This window comes from Nuphar pumila, chromosome 1, assembly GCF_984573655.1.
Source record: "Nuphar pumila chromosome 1, dmNupPumi1.hap1.1, whole genome shotgun sequence".
Taxonomy (NCBI): Eukaryota; Viridiplantae; Streptophyta; class Magnoliopsida; order Nymphaeales; family Nymphaeaceae; genus Nuphar; species Nuphar pumila.
Genome location: NC_143249.1, coordinates 18,977,653 through 18,995,480, shown reverse-complemented (window position 1 = coordinate 18,995,480; position 17,828 = coordinate 18,977,653). Strand labels below are relative to the sequence as shown.

Genomic DNA, 17,828 nt, shown 5'->3' with positions numbered 1-17,828 from the left:
CCCTGGTGAATATTTAATTTAATATTTATTTGTAGTTTATTTATTGGTGCTTGGATGACAGGTGCGTTGCTTGCTTTTTAGCTGGACCAACCTGATGGATGGGACCCACTTTCATGACCTTGACACAAACTCAAAATTGCATAGAACAACCATAAGAAACACAAATCGCTTTTTACCCGTAAACAAAACCTCCATCCATTGAGTGACTGTTGTCCTGGCAGCTTAAAACTCCAAGGGCTTACCTTCACCCCCAAAGAGTCGCCACGCTTTGGCTTGTGGAGGAGGTGGTGCTCATGAAATTTGAACCTAGGTCACCCGCTTAGTGGCTAGGCCCCCATCCCACTACGCCAAACCCCTTTGGGCTCATAAACAAGAAAATGCAAGTCGAAAAAGAAAAGTGACTCACTTTCAATTCATTCCAAACAATAGCAAAGTTTTAGAAAGGAAACATTCTATACTTTGCCTTGATTTTGACTAAAAAAACAAGAAAAGATCTCATCTTAAATGCGGAAAATTCTTTTCCTATAAAAAACTTTCAGATTTGAGGGAATCCGTCACCTTAATCAAAACTCTAACATTGTTCCAATCCATTTTTCTCATGCCACACAAACAAGAGAATTTTTTTCATAAACAATAGTTCTTATATGAAAACTTCTTACAGGCTAATTTTTTTCTCCTGGTTTGTTTTAACATGTGACAAGGAAAATAAAATATAAACGAAGTTAGTTTTTATTTGAGAATATCGCATCTTTATCATGATATTAGTAAAATAAAGTTAGTTTTTATTTTCCAGAGGTAAACCATATTTTTTTAATACGTTAACAGATTTTCCTCGCCGAGTTTTTTTTTCCGAGAACGAGATTTATGAATAGTAACATCAGTAAGTTTTTTATTTCGAGATTAACTGCAAAAGTGTTTCAGTTTCGGTGCTAAAAGAGAATATTTTCCAAGCCGCAGCTAATCTGCAATTTGTGAATTTTCTGAAAACCGCGTCTCCCCGCCGTTGAACGCTGTCCCTTCTTTCGCTTCTCCATCCCTTCCGTGTCGCTCTTCTCTTCTCCCTCGCTCTTTGCCCACAGAGACCTCTCTCTCTCTCTCTCTCTCTTCCAGAAGAGAAAGAGAGCTCTCTCTCTCTCTCTCTCTCTGCAGAGATGTCATCAACTCGTGTCTCCGCGATCTCCCTCTCCTCCTTCTTCTTCTTGTTCTTCTTGACGGACGTCTCGGCCGCGGGATATATCTCAGGTGCGTTTCTGAACGTAGATTCTCGTTTGCTTTTCAGGTCACGGGTTTGTCTTCTTATAATTTTCAATTCTTTGGTGAATTCGGGAAAATGTCGGTTTTGTTATGTTTCGATTCGTCTCTTTTGAGATCGTACCTGTCTTTTTGGTTGAAATTCATGAATTTTGGATCTCTGTAGCTCGGAAGAGCTCCGGATTGATTTTTGTGCGTGGTTTCATGTAAGATCGTGATTTTTGCTTTGTTTGGTTGTTTTCTCGTTGGAAATTGGTTCGTGATTTTGGATTTCTTTTGGTTTTAGTATTTTTTGTTCGTTCCTTCTGGGTTCGTATTGCTCCGTTTTTCTCCTTTCTTCAAAAATCTCAGATTTTCGTTCCTTATCTCGATTTCATGATTAAATAAACTTCTGGTTTCTTATGCGTAAACTCCTTCCATTTAAGTCCCAGATCGTCCTATTAGCTTTAGTCGTTTGTAAATTGATTGAAATTTTGAAATCTCTATTTTGTATAGTCCATTCCAGATCGTCTCTCCCGAGGCATCAACGCGAGGTGCATTTAGAACCAGATACGAATTTTCTATTTTTAGGTTAAGTTCTTTCTTTTTAGGCGGCGTCGAGCAACAGTGCACGGTAATTCGAAAAAAAAATCATTTTCTTTTTTAAGGAAAAAAAATAAAACCTTTTTGTGTAGATAAGGAAACTCGTTTCATTTCCTGGTGAACTAAACTTCTCTATTTTAATGGACCATATGCCTTCGATTAAGTCTAGATTTCTTAAATGTTAGGGAATTTGAAATTTTCATTCGTCTCTTTTAAATTGCCTTAATCCTTTATTCGCTTATTTCTACAGATTCTTCCGCACTTCGTTCTTTTTCGTTATGTCGATTTAGTCAGGTTTAAGGCAAATGTCAGCTAAGTTACTGTAGAGCTACCTGAACTCATGGCTTACTGTAGGAGATTCTGTAGTTTATAAATCGTGAACACATTTTGGATTTTGAAGCACGTAAATATCATGTCAATCTTTTTCTTTATTAAATAGTTTTATGAATCTCTAACTCCTCCCCCTAGTCCTTGTGTTTAGTGATGGCTCTTTTGTTTGCAGATCTCATCTTTGAGCAACACCACACAACTGGTAGAGGACTGCTTCAGGTGGAAAAGAGTGAGTACCTTTTCCTCGTCCAGTTTTCCTGTAAATTTAAGTGTAATGTCTTTGTTGAGGGTAATATTGTTTAGTTTGGCAATCAAATGTTGGTTTGGTTATATATTCTCGGGCACACACACAACCCTATAATGTTGGACGTAATGCACTTGTACAGACAGCATACAAACATATATGTTCATGCATGCACATTGATTTTGAAAATCATGCTATCATGCCAACTTAATTTTGGTGTTTTTCAGTAGAACTTTGTTATTTATAGTTATTTGCTTGCTAGCTGCAGCATGTGTTATTAACATCATTCTATATCTATGTTTTTTATCCTTTTTTCTTTTCACATTATGAATTGGAAAGAAATTTCTTATAGTGGTCTTATGGTATTCCTTTGAATCTTTTCTCCATCATAGGAAATCTTCTGTAAAATTCTGAAACCATAGAGTTGTTTCTGTAAAGCTGTCTTGGGCTATGTTTGAACGCAGAGAATTGCAAAGATCTGGATATTTCCATGTGCTTCCTAGTATCCAAATGACTCTTACAGGTATCTTATCCTTTGATGTTAAAAAATCATGGCCTTGGGCAGAGGTTTGATGCTTGGCATTATGCCATAATCCACTGTCCCCATCTCCTAGCACAAGCTTTTTCTCTTTGTCACATGATGGAAATGAGAAGATAGATACCCAATTTGACATCTGCATGCAATCATCAAAATGGAATCATGGTGACAATAGGGTGATTGAAAAATTGTTTGGACCCCTGATTCTAGTTTTCTACTTTGGTAAATATGGGTCCCTGGGGTGTTTTCAACATATCATAGGGTGAATACTTAGCTCTTTGACTTTTGTGGATCTCATGTCCCTGGTTTCTGCTTTCAATCTCGATGTTGGGAACCACATACTTTGGATTTGATGGTTAGCTTTCAACTGTGATATTTTTCTTGTATTGGTTACCGTTCTGAACAATATTATGGTCATGTGTCTTCTGGTGTTCCACAGCATGATTTCTGGCCGTCTAAGATAAAAGAAATAAGTCAAGATATCTGTAGTACTTCTTATGATATTTTGATGGTTTCTGGTGGTGGCTGTTATGTTTTAAGATGTATCATGGAAAAACAAGGAATTGGTGCATCCCACATAACCTTTGTTAAGGAACATGCTTGAACAATTTTTTGCATTCAGAATGCATGTAAAAGACATTAGAAATATATTGAAGGTACCATACTTGTTGCAAGGATGTTAGGCTAAATATGCATTACTATTTGAACATAGACATCTCCTTTGAGGCATTGCCAAATGCAAATATTTGCTTTTATATGAATTTTTGCAAAATGTAGGTTTGCATTGTTAAATGCAGTGCAAGTGGATCGGTTACTGACCTGGGTTGTGGCCTGATATAATTCGGGCATATCTGTTGCTAGATTCTTGGGTGATGGGTTTTCTCAGGTGCCTGGAGAATGCTGTACATTGTGATAAGATCTTTTGTCTAGTGGTGCTGTGCCAAGCTATGCCTTGTAAATTCCTGATGAAACCACCATAAAAAATAATATGCCCCTCATGGAACTTGGTGAACAGAAATAAACATGCATTTACATGCAACATTTTATGGACCCCATACTTTCTACTCCATGCATGGTAAACAACTTTGTATCCGAAGTGCACTCAGTGCTTTTGATAATTTCTTCATTTCAGGCAGCTGCTGCAGGACCCTTTAGAAATTGGTTTATTAAATGTTGTGTACAAAACCTGCTCAAGTAGGATGCATTTGTCAAAAATCAATGTTTTTTCCCTTGATGTCAGGACTGGGGAATGAACTTTATTGAACTCTTTTATATTTTCTGGAATAGATCACATCATTTATGGATATAGGATCAAATTTATGTGCTTGGCAGCGTATATGTAGAAGCATGCAAAACAGTGCAACAGATTCAGTCAATTGGATGTAGCTTGGCACTCTGAAGAGGAAAAAAGAAAAAGCCTTCACTTGGCGATGGATAGGTTATGCAATTAGGCTTCACGCTTCAGAAAACCTAAACTAAGACCCAGTGTGGGCTGTCAAGACTGGCTTGGTGCCTGATCAGGTTCTCTGCTTTGCTGAGCTCAAGCCAATTGTTGGTAAAAAAATTTAATTGTTTTGCATAGTGGAGGGCATGATTTGAACATAAATATGGTTTGATTTTATTATATAAGGTGGCATATGTATAACATATCTATGATGAGCTTATATTAAAGGGGATTGATTCATTGTTATTAAGCTTGTGCTTATCTCATTTATCTAAACAAGCTCTAATATTAAGTTGAAGCTACTCATTTAGCTAATTAGTGAGCCTAAGCTTCTTACGAGAAGCTTAGTTCATTTGGCAGCATATGGTATCTAACTAGATGTCATTTGAAATAGAGTTCAGTGAGAAGCTTGGCTTGTTGTAGCGTCCTGCATAAGTATCTAACTAGGTGTAACTCAAAATATAATGCAGCTTTGGTTGTAGGTAGCATGGACTAAAGGCAGTGTGATTCATAAATTTATTGGGTTCATGGCTTATATGAGAGAGAGAGAGAGAGAGAGAGAGAGAGAGAGAGAGAGAGAGAGAGAGAGAGAGAGAGAGAGAGAGAGACTCCTACCTCATTGTTCCTCACTGCAACCATGACACTTTGAGCTCAAGATCCTGTCTCTTTTCTTTGAAAAGACAGGGTCTTCATCTCATGCCATCCACCGTACGCATTCAACCTAATATAGCTAATACTTGAGTATGTGTTTTGCTTCCTCTGAAAATTGTGTACTGTTTCAGAATTCTTGTATGATTGGCATTTTGTATTTCAGTGTGGATATGGTTCGAATATCAAAGTAGTTGACCGCTCTGTGGTAATTCTAATATCAAACTTACATGCCGTCATTTTTCTGCATTTATAAAGTCTGATGTAGGATCGATTGCTATCTTTTGGATCTATGGGCCAACATTATAGTTAATGCTACCCCTTTTCTTTTTTCTGTTCTGAAGTTACAGATTAGCAATGGAAAATTTTGCTCCAGCTATTAATAGAGATGCTTTATTATCCAATACTGCCAAAAGAATTACACATAAATTTGGTTTTCTTTTTTCCCCTTTAATTTTGCTCCAGCTATTGGCAGAGATGCTCTATTATCCAATACTGCTAAAAGAATCACATAAATTTTGTTTTCCTTTTTCTCCTTTAATTTTGCTCCAGTTATTGGCAGAGATGCTCTATTATCCAATACTGCTAAAAAGCTGGCACATAAATTTCATTTTCCTTTTTTTCCTTAATTCTTTCTTCTTCCTTGCCTGCAGATTGCCCCGTGGCCTTTGAATTCAAGAATTACACCATCATCACAAGCCAGTGCAAAGGACCACGATATTTACCAACCCCCTGTTGCAATGCTCTCAAGCAATTTGCATGCCCCTTTGCAGCAGAACTCAATGACCTAACAAACAACTGTGCGAGCACAATGTTTAATTACATAAACCTAGCTGGGAATTATCCACCAGGGCTGTTTGCAAACGAGTGCAGAGATGATAAGAAGGGCCTAATATGCAATATGACCACAACAAATAATCTTCAGCAGAACTCTAACTCCATTGGGGCACATGTTTATGGCTCTACCCTCATCCTTGCTGTCATGGTTAGCATCCTAATCTTCCTTGTTTTATAAACCCAGTTATGTACTTTCAGGTAAAACTGTAATGATTGGTATGTGATATCTAGAGTCCCACTCTAGTATTTTTTATGTTGAGAGTCTTGAGACACCTCTAGATTTTGTTATGCCATTTAACTGCATCAAGATTCTTGTGTGTTGTCAACATATAATGATTGTAACAATAAAAGAACAATGGTTTCTCTTGCAGAAATTTTGGAATTAGGAGTATTTTCTCCATTCTTTTTCCTCATCACCATATTGTGATTTGCTGGGTCATGAAAATTATCTCCAGGATTCAATCCCAATGAGTGGGAGAAGAAGCTTGCAGGGATTTGGAAGGACTTTAGAGAGGAGCAGGTATCTCAAAAAGGAGATGAGACATTATCATCTGGTGAACAGAAACCAATTCATCTAAATTTGTCTATATCTCAAAGCTCTCCTCAGTGTTCTCCCACACACTTCTCAGATCCTTAAAACCTTCACAAAGTCCTTAGGTTACTGAGCCGAGCACAAAAAAGGGATGATAGGCTGGTCTCGGCTCAGACGTGCCTGTTAAGAACTATATGTATGTATGCATGTATTTTATGTGCATTTTTTGTTACATTGTATAGTGTAAAATAGTTCGTTTGAGTCTTTTCAGTTTACAAACAACAGGTTCTAGGTTTGATTCTTCTTTTTTATAGGCAAGATGGGGTTAGGCAGATGACATTTTTTTTTTAAATGAGTCAGGTTGAGCTTGGATCCTCTAGCTTCGACACGTCATGATCTCGAGCTTAGCCCAGCTTGTCTTGCTACGAGCTAGAGCTTAACTCGTGATCCAAGCTCAGACATCTCAAGCTTGGGCCATTGGGCTCATTGGCCAGTCCTTGGGGCAACATCTTGGTAACTTGGTGTGATATAAAGCAAGTCCAGTCCAGATGGTATCAAGCAGACTATCTGGAGCTTTTCCTTTCCTGAGACCAATATTTTCCTAATTCAAAGTTTCGGAATCATTAAGTTATGGCCATGTGGGTGTCCGCAGAAAAGTGGTGGCACTTGTTTTTAATATGTTTTTTCACCGGATCTAGTATTGACACATATTTTTTATCCAGATTCAACCCTGCCTCATCGAATTAGATTCAGATTCATATCTCTGTTTTCATTTGTCTGGCATGATTCAGACCATATCTAATCCGTTTGCACCCCTATCTCGAATTAGCCAAAATGTTAAAGTATCCAATTCATGATATTTAGAGGGACCATCCAATTATTGTCAAGATCAAATGGATCATTTTTCTGCTAGAGTGCTAGAAATCTGGGTTCCCTTACAGTGGGATTTTCATACCTGTGAGTGTACACCGTAGTACGTCTGCTAACTCATATCGGTCAAGGCAGATGAATTGCAAGTATTATCATCCACCATTTAATCTTTTGCAGAAAGACTTGATCAATATTTTTAGTGTGATTACTAGTTAGATGTAAAAGAAACCAGTGGGAAATGTTACTGTACCAAGTCTTATATGTACATGTCTTGCTTTGCCATCTTTCTTTCCAAGTGTGAAGGATCTGAATTCCCTAGTCAATTGAAAAAATCATAATAGAAAAGGAGGTGCCTCTTCCTTTTTGCCTTTTCCAGTGGCGAGGGTGGGATTTGAAACAAGGATTCCTTGTAGAAGTCGTTTCATCAGATTGAATTCCAGTCCAGATATTAATAGGAAATTGATTGTATGAATGTGGTGCCATGCTGGGAGAAAACATATAAGAAAACCTCCATGATTTTATGTTGAAAAATTTAGTGGGTGTTCGGGTGCACCTACTTGTCTAGAAAAGTGGGAAAAAACGGGGAAATTCATGTTACAGTAGAATGCAACATCCCCAACTAATCTCTTTTGTGTTGCTAAGCAGGTGTGCTCTGTGGATTTTCTCCATTAACCTTCTAGTTTTAGGTTAATATCAAGTCTTTGACGCTGCTCACTTGGTAGCATGCCAATGAGCATGGTTGTACCATCATGGGGGTCGCCCGTGTGGCCAGCGGGGTGATTGTGAAGGTGTTGAGATGAAGAAGCCGGATCAAACCCCGCCGGGGCACGGGTGTGTCTGCAGCTGTCAGAGTTGGACCACTTAAGACAGGGTGGTCGTGGGGGCCCACCCTGGGTTTCCTCGCCTCTGCAAGGGTTCCTTGACAAAAAGAAAAAGACAATGAACGTGATTGTTTGTGACCATCTCTGGACCACATTAATGTCACCAATCGTTATTGTCATCACAGTTGCCATGACATTATGCAATTGGTTTGGCTTTGTTGATATGATTATGCTTGACCTGACACTATATCTGAATTTTGCAAAATTGATGGACAATGGTGTCCGCCATCCGCACAACGCATGGGGCCCATGCCCCCACTCAAACGCAGGATGCACAAATGGGCTGGGTACCGCGTCCCGCACATCCCTCTGAGACACTTTTTGGTGTATGAAGGAGTTCTGCGCTCACCTTAGAACAAGAGAGGAGAGGACACCCCTGGGCACCTTTTTAAAAAAAAACCCAAAAAATTATCCTTGTCCAGCCTTGGACAAGAACACACGCTGATAGGACAGGAAAGAACAACATGTCCTTAGACAGGGCTGTCCGTGAATCAAACGCCCCACTAAATTTTCAAATTCAAATTTATGAATTTAATGTATTGATAATATATATGAGAGAGAGAGAGAGAGAGAGAGAGAGAGAGAGAGAGAGAGAGAGATCCTTGTGGAGAAAAAAAAACAAAAGACAAGCATATATGGTAATAGTTATGAATAGAGGTGTCAAGGGGTCGGGTTTACCCAGACCTTTGGTGACAAATAAGAAGACCCAATTAAGACCTGGGTCCGGACCCGAAGGTCCAATTAATACATGGAAAAGGGGTATAGTTTTTAAAATTTCATACCAGACTCGGACCGGACCCGAGTTCCGATTAAGACCCATAATTTTTTAATGTAAAAATGATAAAAAAAATATTATTTTATCAGGTATGGTCTGGGTATAGTTCATGTAGTTCTTATCGGGTCCAGATATGGTTTCTCTTATAATAGACTCGATTAGACCCAGGTCTGAACCCGATACCATACCCAAAAATCTGGTCAAGTATGGTTCTACCTGGGTCCGAACCAAATCCAACCCGTTGGCACCCGTGCAGATAAAAAAAGGGTTATGCAGATTTATGGAAGCAGATCAGGTCATGCTGAACATTAGCGTTTTTGCTCATACCAACATCGTGGCCATCCAATTTGTATTTTAAAAAGCTAAAAAGTGAACAAAACCACTTGGCATTCATCCATCCAAAATGCAAACACGACGTCCACGATGTGGGCATGAGCAAAAACGCTCATGTTCAGCATGACGTGATCTGCTTCCCACATTTATCCTCCTTCTCATAGGATGGTAATTCCATCTCTACTTGTTTGATCTATTAACCAAAACCAGCTATCCGTCCATAAAATGGAAAGCACATGATAATCACAGATTGTGAAAAGTCAGACAACACATCTTTGCTGATTTGTCTGTAAATTTACAGGTCCTTTTCATATTAACAAAGGATGCTTTTTCTAAAAACCCTATTGCTTTTCCTATGGTACCAAACCTTGTTAGCTGATTTACAGACGCATCTGGGAGTTAACTTAAGTACCCACTCTAATGAATGAAGGTTGCCTCCATTTACCATTTATCTGGGTAGGGATGTAAAGTATAAACGGGTCAGACTCGGGCCGGATATAAGATAATCAGATTTATAGTTGTATCGTGTATGAATAAAGCCTATGATCTAATGAATATTTATAATGAAAACAGAAAATCCCTATAAACTATGATCTTAATATGGATCTATAAGATATATCCAATTCAAAACTATGATCTAAAGAACCAATATGGATTTGAGATAATTTGATGCAGTGAACAAGATGATCACTCCTAAATCTCGCAAGAATAAGCACCCTAACGTAGCTACGAAACTATGAACTATGAAAAACAAGAAAAATAACTAAAAATCTCTCACAATTCATTTATTTCTTCTTTTATTCTCTCAACAATGAATATTTATAATGAAGAGAGGAAAACTATAGAAACCATGATCCTAATATGGATCTACAATAGATCCAATCTAAAATTATGAACCAAACATGACTCAAGAACCAATATAGATACGAGATAGATTTGATATAAAATAAAATCCAAAACAATATCTTAAATTATTAAGATCCAAATTAAATAAGTAAAAAAAGCCAAATAAAAAAATAGATCTGAATGAACCCTGCAAACCCGGTGGTGACTTGCGCTCGCTCCTGCATCATTCTCCCCGGGTTGGAGAAGACTCACCCTCAAAGCTAGATCCCGCTTGCGGTTTTTTCAATTTCACTTTATTGGTTGGGTCATGCATGTACAATATTCAGTGTAGACAATGTTATGCCTTCAGCTGGGGATACCAAGTATGACCTAGTGAAAAGTGTAGAAAAACCATATATGCTATTCCCAAACCAATCATAATCAGCCATCATGCCTCTACCAAAAAAAAAAATAATCAAATGGATCATATACATCCAATACATAAATACTCCAATATGAGGTATCCATAACTCTATGCTCCATGTTGATCCATAATGATATTTGAGATTGAAGAAAAGTTTGGGTATGGTTTAAAAAAAATGAGTATGTGCACTACAAGAAAATTGTTAATTAGCGACGGAAATTAGCGACGGATTTTTCCCGTCGCTACTTAGCGACAGATTAGCTAAAGATAGAATCTGTCGCTAATTTGCGACGGATTAGCGAGGAAACGACTTTTATCGCTAATCTGTCGCTACTTAGCGACGGATTAGCGACTGCATGTTTTTGTCGCTACTTTTGATTACAAGAACACCATTTTAGCGACGGATTTAGAGAGGAAACTCTGTCGTCGCTAATTAGCGACGGAGTAGCGACAGAATATATTCCGTCACTTTTTTGGTATTTGGGTTTCGCGACGGCTTAGCGACGGAATTTTTCCGTCGCTAAGCCGTCGCTAAATGTCGCGTAAATCCCTAATCCCATCCCTCTTTCTCTTTTCCCTGTTTCGCTGTATTGCTCCCTCCCGCCGCCCGTCGGCTCTCGCCACCGTCCGGCCACCGCCGCTCGCCAGCCGCCGCTCCCCGTCCACCGCTCGCCAGCCGGCGCTCGCCAGCTGCCGCTCGCCAGCTGCCGCTCCCCGTCAACCTCCCGCCACCGTCCGGCGAAGCGCAGGTAATATTCTTCTTCTTCTTCTTCTAAACGCAGGGGGTACGCCCCTTCCCTGCCGGAAACGGAGGGGGTTTAACCCCCTGCCGTGCTTTCCGGCAGGGGGGGTCGACCCTCTGCATTTCCGGCAAGGGGGGTCGACCCCCTGTCGGAAAGGCATGGGGGGTCGACCCCCTGCCGGAAACGCATGGGGGGTCGACCCCCTGCCGGAAACGCATGGGGGGTCGACCCCCCTGCCGTAAAGGCACGGCAGGGGGTCAACCCCCCATGCCGGAACTGCCTTTCCGGCAGGGGGTTTAACCCCCTTCCCTGCCGGAAAGGCAGTGGGTTTAACCCCCTGCCGTGCTTTCCGGCAGGGGGGGTCGACCCCCTGCGTTATGCTGCCTAAGTGACTTGTCAAAAAAAAAATTTCTGTTTTTGAATGCCTATGCTGCCTATATGAATCGTTTGAAAAATAAAATCTGTAGTAGGAATAACATGCTGCCGATGTGTATTGCTTTGAAAAAAACAATCTGTTATGAGATATATTATGCTGTCTATGTGAATTGGTTTAAAAAAAATCTGTTTTTTAATGCATATGCTGCCTATGTAAATCAGTTTGAAAAAAAAATCTTTAGTAGGAATACTATGTTGCCTATGTGTTTGTTTTTAGAAAAAAAATTTGTTATGAGATACCTACGTTGCCTATGTGATCTGTTTTGAAAAGAATTTTTGTTATGGATACCTATGCTGCCCATGTGATCTCTTTTTAAAAAAAAAAAAAGTTATTATGTGATCCCTATGTTGTCCATGTGATTAGCTTGAAAAAAAAATTGTAATATGTGTATATAAGATGTCCATATGGTTTTAAGTGTAGTTTGCATATATGTTGTCCATATGGATTTTAAGTTGAAATTTTTTTTGTAATGTATATATACAAGTTGTCCATGTTGTTCAATTTGTTAGTTTGTTAATGTCTACTGGTAGTTAGTTTTACTTCAATTTGTTTTCTTGAAATCTGGTTAGTTAGAGTATTTCAATCTATTAGTCTTTTATAATTATATTTTTCTTAGATAGATTGGTATTTAATGTTCTCACAATCAGTTAGTTAGATTAGGGCTATTTGAATTCTTTATGATAGTGGTGGTTAAACGGAGTTCACATCTTTTCTAGTAAACTAATTGATTGATTTACTATTCCTTTGCTAAGTAGTTCAGATTAGAAATTGTCTATGACTTTATGTTAGTCGACTGATTCAACATGTTATAGCTGGTTTGTTAAATTAGCATCTTCTAGTTAGATTTGGCTTAACATATATACTATTTTTCTTTTCTCTTCTTTCAATTAGTTAGAGTTGTTTTAATTTGTTTTAATTTTTTTAGTTAGTGTTTCATCTTGTTTCATGATTAGTTAGTTTGTTACTTAATTTGTTTTGTTTTTGTGCAGATTTTTCAACGGAACCAACTCGTGCTCGGCCACCTGTGGTAAGTAAATGACAAAAACAATGCAAATCGGGTAAATACCCGTGGTGAGTAAGTGATGCAAACGTATCACATGTTATTTAATTTATTGAATGCAGCACTTTATTGTTCACACACTCACTCAATTGTTGATATCTAAGATTGCTTTGTTGGAGTTCGGAGATCATGCTGAGCATGATTTTAATGTAGAAATATGGAAGTGTTCTTATTTTTGGAGTACGGAGTCCATGCTAAGCATGGTAGTAGTTAGTGAGATATTGAAGTGTGTTTGCTGCAGGTACATGTTTGCCATTTATTTGATATGAATGATTATGATGTATTGCAATGTTTGATGTAATTGTATCCATGCTTGCATGTAGTTACTTTCAATTTGATTTTGACTTCCATGTGAAATTTTATAATAAAAGCATGCTTCAAATGATTGTATCATGTCATTAATAGTTTGCACATGAAAATATTAAGTTATCAATGCATGCATCAAAATTCTTGTTATTGTTTGACATAGTATATTGCATGATAAATTTGATATTTTCTTCATCGTCGCATTCTGATTGTTTTTTTCTTAATTCGTTAGGATACTATTCGTAACATCATACGACAGAATGACTGCAAACCGTGAATGGATGTACCGTAGGATAGTGGACAATGAGTTATCGCATGAATATATGGATGGTGTCGATAGTTTTATTGAATTTGCAACGGCGAGTGTCAGTACGGTAGATCCCACAGGTCGGATTAGGTGTCCCTGCAAGATTTGTAAGAATAATCGATTTGTAGAACCTCATGGCGTTAGACATCACCTATACAGGAAGGGTTTTGTGAGTGATTATCAGAACTGGGCATTTCATGGAGAAGAATTTAGAAACGATTTTGATGCACGGGTGAATGTGGTGCACGATAATCCATATACGAATTTGATATTTGATGCTGCAGGAACAGAACTGGGTTCTGCTATGAGTTCTAGTGATGTAAGAACTGTCGTAGATGAAGAATCACCAAACGATGCAGCTAGTAGATTTTATGATTTACTTAAAGATGCTGATGAGCCACTTTGGAACGGTTGTGAGAGTCACACTATCTTGTCTGCAGTTCTTCAACTAATGAATTTGAAGTCCGAGTATAATTTGAGTCAATCATGTTTTGACCGTTTGTGCATGATTGTGAAGAGTATGTTGCCTAAAGATGAGAAATTGCCACAAAATTTCTATCGTGCAAATGTTATGGTCAACGCTCTAGGTATGGGTTACAAAAAGATTGATGCTTGTCCAAATCACTGCATGTTGTATTTCAAGGAGCAGGAAAACGACATATCATGCCCGTCATGTGGGCATCCTCGGTTCAAGCCAAAGACAAGAGGCAATGGTAGCACGAGATCAAAGGAAGTTTCATACAAGTCGCTCCGCTACTTTCCTATCACTCCTAGATTGCAGTGATTGTATATGTCTTCAAAGACAGCTAAACACATGAGATGGCATGCAAATAAAGTTCGACACGATGAAAACAAGATCACGCATCCTGTTGACGCTGAAGCTTGGAAGCACTTTGATCGTACTCATCAGAACTTCGCAATGGAAGTGCGAAATGTTAGACTCGGTCTATGTACAGATGGATTTAATCCATTTGGGGGTAGATCAACTCCATACTCATGCTGGCCAGTATTTGTAACTCCATACAACCTTCCACCAAGCTTGTGTATGAAACGTCCAAATCTTTTCTTGTCTCTGTTGATCCCTGGTCCGACCTCACCTGGCCAAAATCTTGATGTATATCTAAGGCCATTGATTGATGAATTAAAAGTACTGTGGGATGACGGTGTTACCACGTATGATGCCCACAAAAAACAAAATTTCAACATGAAGGCCGCTGTTCTATGGACAATCAGTGACTTCCCTGCATATGGTATGTTATCTGGTTGGAGCACACATGGGAGGTTGGCTTGTCCGTACTGCATGGAGGATTCCAAAGCTTTTAGATTGAGGCATGGAAGGAAGCCTTGCTGGTTTGATTGCCATCGTCGATTTCTACCCAGCGATCATCCGTTCCGACGTCAAAAGAATGCATTTACAGCAGGCACAACTGAAATGGAAGGTCCATCCTCAAGATTGTCTGGCATAGAGATTTTAAGAAGATTGCGATACTTTCCAGATGTATTAACAGATGCCCGCAGTCCTACACCCTTCCGTGGATTTGGGAAGGAACACAATTGGACGAAAAAATCTATTTTTTGGGAACTACCGTATTGGCCGACCCTATTGATACGACATAATTTGGATGTGATGCATGTAGAGAAAAATGTGTTTGATAATGTGTTCAATACAGTAATGAATATTAAAGGAAAAACGAAGGATAATCCGAAGGCCCGTATGGATTTAAAATTAATATGTAAAAGACCAGAATTGGAACTCAAAGAGTATAATGGCAAAGTACTGAAACCAAAGGCAAAGTACGTGCTCGGACCTGATCAAATAAAACATGTATGTCAATGGTTGAGACAACTGAGATTTCCAGATGGATATGTCTCTAACATTGCTCGGGCTGTGAAGATTGACGATGGACAGTTATATGGGTTGAAGAGCCATGATTGTCATATCTTTATGCAACGATTGATACCCCTAGCATTCCATGATATGTTAGACAAACCTATATGGGGGGTATTGCTTGAGTTGAGCGGATTTTTCAGAACATTGTGCGCATCGGAGGTCATTGTATCAGATGTAAAGAATCTCGAGGACTCTGTCATCACCACTGTTTGTCTGTTAGAAAAGATATTTACGCCAGCATTTTTCGATGTTATGGAACATTTGATCATACATTTGCCATATGAACTAAGGGTTGGTGGCCCTGTGCAATATCGATGGATGTACCCATTTGAAAGGTATATGTTTTTTTATATTTGTCTCTTTAATGACAGATATTTAAAATTTGAAATGTATATTATTGTCAGATGCATGTTCGACCTAAAAAAAAAGGTTCGTAATAAAGCAAGAGTAGAAGGCTCTATTTGTGAGGCGTACACTTTAGAAGAGATTTCAAATTTCTCATCTATGTACTTCGAACCTCATATTTCAACACGTTACACATGCCCGCCCCGTAACGATGATGGAGAACAAGTAACTGTAGCTGACAAGCTGTCGATATTTCAACGACTTGGGCATGCATTTGGTAGTTGCCGATCAAGGCTATTGACAGATCGAGAGCAAGATGCAGCACACATCTATATTCTTTTTAATTGTTCAGCGATCGACCCATACATCGAGTAAGTATATATATATGCAACTCAATTATAAATCCTTTTATGTTCTATATGTGGATACATGGCTCGGTAATATAAGTATTTGTGGTTTGCAGACGATTTGATCTGGAGTTGCAAAGCAAAGTTTCACATCTCACTAATGCAGAAGTACAAAAAGAACGTGAAACTAAGTTTGTGGAGTGGTTGAAACAGTTGGTAAAGAAGCTAACATAAATTTTGTACTTATAAACAACACTAAGTTACTTAATTGATCGTGATCACAATAATTGTTTATGTCTGTGCGTAGGTTCGCCATGGTGATGTTAAAGATCAAGGAATATGTGATTTAGAAAATGGTCCGACCAAAGTTGTGCAATGCTACAACGGGTATATCGTAAATGGTTATCGATTCCATACAAAAGACTACGGTATAAACAAATCAACGATAAATAGTGGCGTGTGTGTCAAGGGTAGCAGCTACGGTGAAAATGAACATGATTACTACGGTGTTATAGAGGAAATAATGGAGTTGACTTACTTAGGCATGAATAACAGGGTTACGGTATTCAAGTGTCATTGGTTTGATCCAACTGCAACAAGACTCGACAAAGCTTCAGGCATTGTGGAGGTGAATCATAAATCCAGGTTTGGAACATATGAACCATTCATATTAGCCTCGCAAGCTCAACAAGTTTATTATACTTCATATCCGAGTATAAAAAAGTCAGATAGAAATGAATGGTGGGCAGTTTGCAAGGTGAAATCCAAACTATACCCCGAGTATGATCAGTTACAAGAAGATGAGTTAGCTGAAGACAGTGATTACTATCAATCAGATGATGTCTGTGACTTCGCTTATGGTCACGATGTTGCGCATGATATGCATGTCATATCTCCATTGGCTGATGAAATATTCATAGAGGAATGTGATCCAAATGATGTACCAAGTGGATGGGCAAACAATGAAGAAGAAGAAGAAGAAGAAGAAAGTCAAACTAGTGACGAGGAAGAATTCTCAAGCTAGTGAAAAAAATCTTATACTACAAACCTCTATTTAAATGCATTGTAATACTTGATGTGAGTTGTATTGCAATATTTGGTGTGAATGATTAAAAATTTTATTTCAATGTATTGTAATACTTGATACGAATGATTCGAATGCATTGTAATACTTGATGTGAATGATTTCAATTATCTGAATGTATTATAATTTATGCAATTAACGAATGATTTGAATTAGTGCAATACTTGATGTCAATGATTTGAATTATTTGAATGCATTGCAATGCTTGATGTGAATGACTTGAATGCATTGTAATACTTGATGTGAATTATTTGAATGTATTGTATGACATATGTTATTTGTTAGAATATGGTTCGTGGAGGTTATAGTGGTCGCTCATCCAGTAGTAGCCAGGCTCAACCTTCATCTTCACGGGCTCCTGTGATAGGTATATCATATAACTAATTAGATGCTTGATTAGTTCAAATGCACATTCTGAGAACTTGGTGTGTATTTTTTTACAGATGATGTTGCGCCTGTACACGACCCACCTACACCAGTTGATCGCACAAGTCAACAGCCAACACAGGAAACAGGGTCTTCACAGGCTGGCACAAGAAGACTCATTCGAATAGTGTATATCGATAATCGACCGTAAGTATTTTGTTTTCAATTATTGCATATCTTTTAAATATTTTATATTGATATTTACTGTGTAACAATTCATGTGCAGCACGAGGTTTGAGCCACAAGAAGTAGTACGGGAGATTAGGAATTCACTTCTTCAACATCTACCAGGACCAGTTGCTCAATGGAAAGAGTACCCAAAGGAGGTATTAGATAGATTGTGGTCCTCATTCATGGTATACAGTTGTT

The 17,828-nt window shown here is 38.4% G+C and overlaps 1 protein-coding gene and 1 long non-coding RNA gene across 2 annotated transcripts; both read left to right on the top strand.

Moving 5' to 3' along the window:
• The first annotated feature begins 846 nt into the window (after window positions 1-846).
• On the top strand, window positions 847-6,248 carry LOC149848222 (GPI-anchored protein LLG1-like). Its single transcript, XM_089984538.1, has 3 exons — window positions 847-1,242; window positions 2,336-2,392; window positions 5,691-6,248. The coding sequence occupies exons 1-3, from the start codon at window positions 1,152-1,154 to the stop codon at window positions 6,050-6,052; spliced, it is 510 nt and encodes a 169-aa protein (XP_089840664.1). The 5' UTR covers window positions 847-1,151; the 3' UTR covers window positions 6,053-6,248.
• A 6,448-nt stretch (window positions 6,249-12,696) lies between these two features.
• Window positions 12,697-17,529, top strand: LOC149848221 (uncharacterized). Its single transcript, XR_016432675.1, has 3 exons — window positions 12,697-12,720; window positions 17,319-17,400; window positions 17,477-17,529. It is a non-coding gene; the product is annotated as an uncharacterized LOC149848221 (long non-coding RNA).
• The last annotated feature ends 299 nt before the right edge of the window (window positions 17,530-17,828 follow it).